At 31.9% G+C, this 9,996-nt stretch overlaps 1 protein-coding gene across 1 annotated transcript; it reads right to left on the minus strand.

Annotated features, from left to right (window-relative positions):
• Positions 1-7,050: 7,050 nt before the first annotated feature.
• Positions 7,051-9,332, minus strand: LOC131143694 (transcription factor bHLH167). The gene is made up of 3 exons (XM_058091939.1): positions 8,770-9,332; positions 8,339-8,668; positions 7,051-7,414 (listed from the first exon to the last, which is right to left on the minus strand). Exons 1-3 carry the CDS (start codon positions 8,899-8,901, stop codon positions 7,343-7,345), a joined length of 534 nt encoding a protein of 177 aa, XP_057947922.1. The 5' UTR covers positions 8,902-9,332; the 3' UTR covers positions 7,051-7,342.
• Positions 9,333-9,996: the final 664 nt, after the last annotated feature.

Genomic DNA, 9,996 nt, shown 5'->3' on the forward strand with positions numbered 1-9,996 from the left:
AATGGATAAAAAATAATGATAAAAAATTAGAGAAGTTTTGTTGCACATACAATGATAGCTAAGTTAAAAATATTTTATTTCAATTTTTTATTTATATTACTTTCTAAGTTTGTATCAAGTCATTTTTTTAAGAAAAAAAAAATATGCATGATAGCAAAATTTACTAGTCCGCCGACTTTCAAAGTAATTAAGATGATATTTGGGTGTATGATTTTTGAGTTTTAAATTTAAATTTATTTAAATTAAGAAAAATTAATATAATTTAATATTATATTTTATCCAAATTCACATAAATATAAATATAAATTCATAAATCCACGTTCCCAAATGCTAAATAGGGGAAATTAGCTAATTCCTACATCCCTTCCAACATTATCTCATAAGTTCATTTGAAAATTTCATGTCCAAATATAATATTAATACTTGTAAGTTTTAAAATAAAATAAATGAAAAGAATGAGAAAATACTAAGGATATTTCTTAAAGAGGAAGGGGGGAAATTGCAAACAACGAACTCTCTAAAATCTATTAGAAAATTCTTGTAAGACAAACATTCTGACTGACAAGCAATTAAAGATTTGCAAGTAAGCAGAAAGCTAAACGACATATACTTTGAAAAGATAATTAGAAAACATCCATTCACAATACATTTATATTTGAACAAAAATAATTGCTCCTCTAATTAATCTAGTTGCCGTAATGTCCCAAAAAAGGATTTGGAATGGCGAAAGATAATAATAATAAAGATTTGATGGAGTTACCTCTAAATTATTGGGATCGAAAGTTTAGTTATGTGAGGAAGGGGTCTTATTAGACAAACCTCCTCTCAACACTAACATAGATGAAGTATGAAACACTTTTTTACCCTTTTTTTAATTATTGGGATGCACACACCACAAAATATAATATATATATATATATATATATATATATATATATATATATATATACATACAAATAATATTCAAACAAATTCATCAAATTTGAGAAAAATAATCTTTAAAACATTCCCAAGTTTCTAATTTTTTAAAAAATATTTTTTCTAAAATTTTTCCAACATTTTTATACAATTCTCTGTGATTTTTAAAAACTTTTTCTCCATTTCATTTATTTTTGATATTTTTATTTTTCTATTTTTTTGTTACCTGAGTCAAAATAAGTCAAATAATTTTTATTTATTTTTTAAAGATTTTTGTTGTAGTTTTATTTGATTTTTATGTTTTTTTTTTTTTTTACTATTTTCCCTAATTTTTTAAAATTTAAAATAAATTAAAAATTAGTTTTAAAATTTTAAAAAAACAAATCAACAATTCGAGATGAATCAGACTAGTTCAACCAGATTGAACTGGGTTTGAGTTGACTTGAGTCAAATTGATTTGATCAGGTTGAACAAAGGATTGCCATGTGTTAGCCAACAGTGGTGACACGTGGCACTAAATTATTTTTTATTTTTTTAAAATTTTAGAGCAGTAGGGTTATGTGTCTCCCCCCACTCTCTTGTTCTCTTCTCTCTTTCTTTCTTCTTTCTTCTTTCTGTCTTTTTCAATTTCTCTTTCTCTCTATCTCTTTCGATCTCAATCTCTTTGCTCCTCAATCTCTCTCTCTCTCTCTCTCTCTCTCTCTCTCTCCCCCCTATCCCTAACCCGTTTTTCACTTTTACCATCTCTCTTTCTCTTTGTTTTTATAGGTCTCGAATGGTGCTCATGGTGGTAGAAAGCGTTAAGCTCTCTCCCTATCTCTCATATCCAAAAGTAACCCTCCCAAATCTCTCTCTCATTTTCTTAGCTTCTCTTTCCTTCCTTCTTCTCTTTGCTTTCTTGAATTTTCTCAAGCATTTCTCTCGCAAGCCAAACAAGAAAGGTAGAGGCTGGTTGACTTGGGCATTAACCCAGGTGGTTAGGTTAAGTTGGAGTTCAGGTTAGACTTGTCAAGGTTAAGATTAAGTATGGGTTGGGTTAGTTTGGGTTAAGTTGGGCTCGGGTTTGAATTATGTTGAGTTAGTTAGACCGAGCCAGGGTCAAGTTGACTCAAGTCTTTGGGTCTGATCGAAGGTATTTGAATCTGGTTGGATCCAAATTTGGGTACACAGGCTTTCGAATCTGGATCCAAGCTCTTGGATTCGAGTCAATTATCCGAATCTGTTTGGTGAATTTTAGAGGAAATTCTCAAAGTTTTTCAAATCAGTTGAATTTTGTTCAAAGATTTTGCTTATACTTGCACTTAAATTACGAAACTTTTGAACTTTAAAACTTTGCAATTCTATTTAAAACATAATTAAACAAAATTTAAAGAACCAACCTCTTTTCCTGAACTCCTCTAATTCTTTACTGTCAAGCCTTTTTTTAGCCCCTAGCCTTCAATCATCAGCTACTTTTCGAATACTCTCAATCTCCGAATTTTTCTTACACTCTCAGTATCAAAGTCTTTTCTCTAATTTTCCCTTAATCTGCCTAACAGAATCCACCTTCACTTTTGCTTCCCTTTTAACTCTTTTTTAAATGAATAATTCCTCTCTTCAGTCGCATCCTCATACCCCTTCTGAAACTATTTATAAGCCTGAGGGAACCATTCAATTAATTCTAATTTGATCGATCATAATTTAACTGATCAATCAAAATTAAATTGAATTGATCAATTTATACTTGTATTAAACTATAATTTTACCCACATGTTACTTATGCAAATTCCTACACATATCTAATTTTTATTTTTCCTTTTGTACTTACAAGTTTAAAGATGAAGTTGCTAGCCCACTTTACTTCATTTTTTTTTTTTAAATTTTAATGTTTTCATTTTTTTTATTTTTTTTTCTTCATGTATTCAATTTTTGCTTTTTTTTTTTCCCCATTTTAATAGATATTCACACAATAAATAATAACTCAAATTGTGTTAAATAAGTCTCAGAAAAAAATGAGATGTCAACACTAGTGTTTTTTTCCTTAAACACAACTTTTCAAGAAAAGGTGATATTTAGAGTCAACAAATTGATATTGTGTATTACTTGTAAGTCTCATTTGAAACTTGAAAAGTAATATTAATTAGAAAAAAAATATAAAAATATTTTTTGATTTGATTATAAAAAATAAAAAAATAAATCAATCAATAAATCAATAAATTTTAATTGAGCAAAACCATAAATTAGTCCCTCAACTATTGAGAAAAAACATTTTTGTTGGCATACTTTTAATTAATGCAATTAAGGACCTCTCCTCAATAAAATTTTAAAAACAAAAATAAAGTCTTTTAATCTAAATAGAGTTCCAAAAAAAAAATAAAAAAAGACATTTTGTTATGTATTTGGTATGCACAAATAAAATAAACTTAGGTGAAATATTTCTTTGTCGGTCCAAATGTCTGCAAGGGCCCACCTTAAGAAAACAACTCAACAAAATAACATGCCGACATGTTGGACCTACCCGCTCCACTGGACTTGTTTTTTCCGCTGTCCCCTACACGTGGTCAATAAAATTATTTGTTATGTTTTGATTCAATTTTTATTTTTTTTTTCCAAAAATGTTTGAGAAAGTGAGTCGAGAATTTTATGTTATATAATTGTTTTAGAATTTTCACAATAAATATTTTATTTTTCTTAAAAAAATATTATTTCTGATATTGAAAACTTTTTCAATATATTATTTTAGTTTCAAAAATATTCTCAATAATATATTAGAAAAATTTAATATAATATTATATTATATTTTATTTAAGTTCGCATAAATTTAAATTTAAAATTGAAAATTCATACTTTTAAACATTACTCTACAAGTTCTCACTATGCATTGATTATCATCATCGCCTTCTTAGAAATCAAATTAAAATACTTCTCTTTAAGCTGTTTCTGTTCTTTCTTTTTTTTTTCCTTGAATTAAAAAGAAAAATTTAAAGACTTGCCTACAGCTAGTATATATTCATAAAATATTTTTTCTTTTTATTGTTGATCATTTTTATTTTCTTTTGAATCGAATGATTAGTAAAATACATAGTTTGTATTTCACAAAAATCGAGTCAAAATGTTTTTAAAATATTTACACTTGGGAAAATTAAAGTAGAATCAAATTCATATAAATTGACACTAAACAATAATTTATTGAGCTTCTTCTATGTCGTTCACATAATGTAATTTTTTAAACTTTGACAAAGAGTGATTTGTCAATTATTGACTAAGCAATGCATTTTGTCTTAGACTGTTAATTTTTGGAACGAAATGATTAGTAAAAGGAATGATTTGTATTTCACAGGATGCTTTTTGAATGTTTTACACCCAAGAAACTTACAATATAATTAAATTTGTATGAGTTCACACTAAATAATAATTTATCTATCTATTTATGTTTAACTTCAACGACCAATGATTTGTCAGATCTAGACTACATAGTATTATAATATAATAGAAATGTTTTAGATATTTTTAAAATGTGAAATCTTAAATTAATAATAATAAAAAAAATCCTCTTTGGAAATACTAGAAAGGCAAGAGAGAAATGGGAAGAAGGGGCAGTCTCCCTCACCGTGTATGAAGGAGAGGGGACAAAGGGACCCTTCTGGCTCCAATCGTCCAACAGCCCTCCTAAAAGATTCAAAGATCCACTTGATTCTACAATATTGAAATAATTATGAGTACATCATATCATTTTATTGACATATATTTTTTTTTTAAATTAGTATAACTTAATTGCATTTGTTTATTGAATTGGATGGGACTAAAATCATCAAGGTTTACAAATTTTTATTTTTGTAACTTAGCCCACTAATTTGGTTTGGTGAAGTAAGAAAAAGTTTAAGTGTATGCTTGACGTTTACGGTTAGCATATTTTACACAAGCATTAAGTATTATAAAGAAAGATAAAAGACATTCACCTCTTTTGAGATTTGGTAAAAATATAGAGACCTCTCTTGAGGTTTCAAAAATTCCATTAACCGCACGTGAAGTTTCAAAAATTTTAGGGATTTCTACTTAGGTTTGACAAAAAAAACACAACCCTTCTCTTAAGAGATTATCTTTTTTTATAAAATATAAAGGGAGGAATGTGGAATTTTTGAAACGTCTAGAATCTTTAAAGTCTTATGGAAGGTCAGTGTCTTTTTACTAAACCTCAGGGGAGGCTAGTGTCTTTTGCCAAACTTCACGGGAGGTTAGTGTCTTTCACCCTATAAAATATGTACATGAGTAGTTGATATTGGTGCACATTGATTGTGGGGGTTTTGTATTTGATAAAAGGCAATAGTTGGGAATATGACCTACTTGCTCCCTTTTCTCTCCACTAGCTCTAAAAGTTAAATAGTTAAACCACATTCAAATTGCCATGACGGGTTGTCGATCTCGATTAAGAAAAATTCGAAATAGCAAAGCTCGAAATATATGGTCAAACATTTATGTAAAAAGAATAAGAATTTTTATTATGTTGGGCAAAAGGAAATAGGACTTATTTAAGTATGTGTCATGCTTGATTTGGGAGAAATGATGGTTGATTGATTATGTAAAATCCATGCCATGTGTCATACATGATAGCAAAGATGATATGTATTAGAGAAAATCTTGTGCATACAAGAATAATTTAGGCTTCAACTATGTAAATTGTCTTTTATGGGATAAATTCGTAGATCAATGAATCAAAATGGACAATAACTCACTATATTTGGGTTGAGGCTGTGCTTAAGTAGGTGATTGTGGAATACGTGGTGATGACATCAAGGTAATTGAGGAAGGAGATGGTCAGCAATAGGTTGGGCTGTGCAAAGAGAAAAATATCACTATGAGAGGGATGCATATTAAGGATGTAAGAATAACAAACATTGAGGATATTGTAGAAAGACAAATACAAGAGGTCGGGGCCAAACGATTTAAAACCTCTATGTCAAGCATTGCTCTTTTTGCATTAAGCTAGATTTGTACTGCCATGAGTGTTTTGGTTGCTAAATTTTATTAAATATGATTATATTCTATTACTAGAAAACCACTCCATTGTGCATTGTGAACAGACATCAATGAATGCATTTTCCTTACCTCAACCATGACTAAATTGTATATAAGAATAAACATTAGAAAAAATGATAATTTTGCACTATCTAGAATCTACGAATGGAATTGGTTGAATTTAAGAGTTTCAAATTTGCAAAAATTGAAGAGCTTTCATTCAATCCTTTATTTTGTTGTTGCAAATTCAAGCAGTCATGAGTTACACAACATTTTGTTTATCAAGAATGAGGTTTAGGGGTTGGTGGTGATGCTTCTTTAGGGGTTTAAGTCTTTAGATTGACACTGTTAAGTGATGTTAGGAAGAAAAATAGTGTTGAAAGAAGTTAAAAATTTTAAAGGGATTTGGGAAACTAGCAACAACTAGGCCTATTCAACTGTTTTTATAATATTACTCATATATATAGAAGGAAAGTAATGTCTTTCTTCACGTGATAATGATTTAACATAATTATCAGTTTTTTTATGCAATTGTGTCATATGTGAACTACAATAAACACAGTCGAAACAATAAAATACAATACATTATAAGAATTAAGCGATGTGAATTGTAACTCTATTTTTGGGCATTAAAAAAAAAAAAAAAACTCTATTTTGGGCATGCAAGGCCAATTGATTTATGTTTTTTGGAATGTTGGAGCTTGGAGGAATATTATATATATACCAAGTAATACAATGATAGGCAATTCATCTTCTCTCTCCATGTACTTTATTTTTTTTTTTTCAAAGGTACATTAAACTTGATCGAAATCTCTATTATTAAAGACGCTTGAACTCTAATTAAGCGTTAGGATATCCCTTGAAGATCCATGCATCAATTGATGTAAATTAAGTGTTAATTGGGTCTTATTTGAGATATGATAAGATTATTTTCTGTACGAATTTAAAAATTATCACCTTCTTTATGTCTCTTTTTGTAAAAAAGCCAAAATAAATTGATGACTATTTTTAGGACCTCAAGTGCAATGGTACATTCATCTAAAAGTCTATTTGTCCCACAAAAATTGACTTAAAATATCTTCGTTAACGGTTTGCTCCTTAGCCATACGTCCTTTTCTTATTTGTACCCATCACGAATAACACAAGAGAAAAATATATATATTGATTAAATGAAGCAATTAACAGCACTAGCTGAGTAGCTGGCTTGCGTGAGGAAGAGGGGAATGCATACATATATATCATGGCACGTTGGATTTGACAGTAGGGGGAAACTAAGAGGGCAGTTAATTAATTCATCTACATGGTTCTCATACATTTATCTAAATATATCGATCTTGCAGGTAGCAGCCGTAAACAATGGTGGCTAGCCGGCCGGCGGGGATGCTTGATACGCGCCGTTGAAACAGGGAAAGAAAAAAAAAAGGAAAAATCAAGTAAGGATCAGCTGTTTCAACCTCTCGTGAGCCCTTGAACTTTCTATCCCAATCCTCGGGCACAGCGGCTGCACTCCAAACCAACCCAATACCATTACTCAATACTGTACTTCCATACACTGATATATGTATATATATAAAATCAAACGGAGTAAATATGAAAAAGACTAAACAACTACTACATGCCACCCGTACCCGCACTGCTTATCATAATTAATGATATTCAGCCGGCTCAGATAATTTTTTCATGAAAGTTAAATATCTACACTTTCATATACATAGATGTGTGTGTGTGTGTATGTATGTATGTATGTATGAATAAAACTTTCAGTGTTGATTCATTGATGATGGAGATAGAGAAAGATTAGATCGGAATAGAGAAAGATTAGATCGGAACTGTTGTTTTAAAATCTGAAATGAACAAGTATGGTAGACATTTTAAGTGTGCAGAACCCATATTTAATTTGCGGTTATCTTTGAAATGTTCTCTATAGCAAGAATTATTGTCCAAATTAAACTCCATCACCGAAGATTTTCACACATATAAATTCAACTACTTAATAGGAATACGACGTGTATGTATATGTGTCTATATATATATATATGTATGTGTTCATGCATGCACAAGACGTTAATTCCGAGGAAATGCAACATATTTAACCTGACATGGGCGTGCGGAAAGTGAAACATGCATGCATGGTAATTAGTAGTAAGTTAATTAATTATTTGTATTATTATCAATTACTATTAATTACCATCTGCAGGGTCGTCCCAGAAACCTTAATTTAAAAGAAGTAGATGTTGAAGATCCATTGTGGGGTACGGGATCCAGAAAACTATAAGTAATTGGATCCGATCCTCCCCTCATTACACACACACACACACACACACACACACACACTTTAATTTTAATTATTTAAAAAAAAAAAAATAAAAGAAATTAAGTTAGATTAATTATACGTAGAATCAATATCATGATGATGAATAAATACCTGAGAGTAGATAGTGTAGAAGACGGTACCACCCACGATGGAGCAGCTGGTGGTGACGACCTCAGCGCCTTCTTGCTCGAGAATTCTGATGACTTGGTGAATCATGAAGTTCTGGTTAGGCCCAATCACCAGATTCACCTCCAGCGCCGACCCCAAGTCCCTCAGCTTTACCACCGGCAATCTCATACTGCCCCTCAACGGCGAGTTCTCCGGCTGACCGCCATCGCCCTTCAGCCCGTCCCTCCTCCGCCTCAGCTCCTCCGCCTTCTGCTGCAATTGCTTTATGTAACCCGTCGCCTGGTCCAGCAGCACATGCAACGCCAACTTCTCCTGCAAATCAATCAATCAACAAGATTAAGTGAATCAACGACGCACGAACACGATTAAAATTTCACAGAGACAGGGAGAACGGTTAGCTGGTATATATATACCTTGGAGGACTGGGCGGGGAGGATGGAGGCGAGCCTGGAGTAGAGATCTTTCATGTGCATTCTCCGGTTTCTTTCGATGACGTTTCGATCGAGCTTCGAAGAGGATGCACCAGCATTACTGCCTCGACGCATGATTTCTCTCTTCTTCTTTTTTTAAACTTTCTGGATTATGATCAGTAGGATTTAGAGTTTAGATTGGGAGTTTAGTTTGCGGGAGAGGATCGGAGTGTTGAGAAGGGGAGAGCGGGGCAGTGGGAGCGAGTATATATAAGGCGGTAGAGAGGGAGAAAGATGTGAAATGCATTGGGGTAGGGACCATAAGAGTATGCGGAGATGAGTAGTACGATGCTTCGCAGAAAGAAAGAAAATCTAGAAATTAAACTGCAGCCGCGAACGGCGGGTGTACAGCTTCTTCACATACAAGAAAGGACTAAATGGTGGCGTGCGATTAGTCGCCGGTGCGACGGACCGTAAAACGGACGTCATTAACGGTGGGTGGATACCTGGACGTACCCAAAAAAAGAAAGGACTAAATGGTTTTACCATCCTCTCCCTCTACTGATAAAAAAAGAAAAAAAAACAAAGAAAGGACTAAATGGGAGATGTTCAAATTTGGAAATTGTCATTACTACCCCACCATAATGAAATTGTAATACTGATAGGTGGTCACGTCGCTTTGCCTTGCCAATTCTTCATTACTCCACGTCTTGTCTATTTCTCAAGGAGGGAGTAATTAATCCCATTTTATTTTGACTTGCATAATTACCATTCCATCGAGATTCCAATTTTGAAAATGTCTCTCGCTGTCTCTGTGCAAGATTTACGGTGTTCACAGCACAGAGATAATGATGGTTTTGACTCAAAAGTCATCCCTGTGACATGTGTATATCACACTGATTGAGAAATTATTATGCAAATCTTCCACAGGGACTCACCCAAAAAAATCTTATGTCTTGTTAATCACAATTTTTTTTTTTAAACAATCCAAAACATTTGTGCTTCACTATAAGAAAACTAGGTTTTAGTTATAAAAGTATTAGTAACGAATTAAATTTTGTCACTAAAAGTGCACCATTAGTGACGGTTCTAAAAAATCATCACTAATAGTTAAATTATTAGTTGCAATTTTGATAACCGTCACTAATGGTACACTTTTAGTGACAAAATTCAATTCGTCACTTATACTTCCATCACTAAAAACTCAGTGTTCCCGTGCAAACCATCGCA

Source organism: Malania oleifera, chromosome 12 (assembly GCF_029873635.1).
Source record: "Malania oleifera isolate guangnan ecotype guangnan chromosome 12, ASM2987363v1, whole genome shotgun sequence".
Classification (NCBI taxonomy): domain Eukaryota; kingdom Viridiplantae; phylum Streptophyta; class Magnoliopsida; order Santalales; family Ximeniaceae; genus Malania; species Malania oleifera.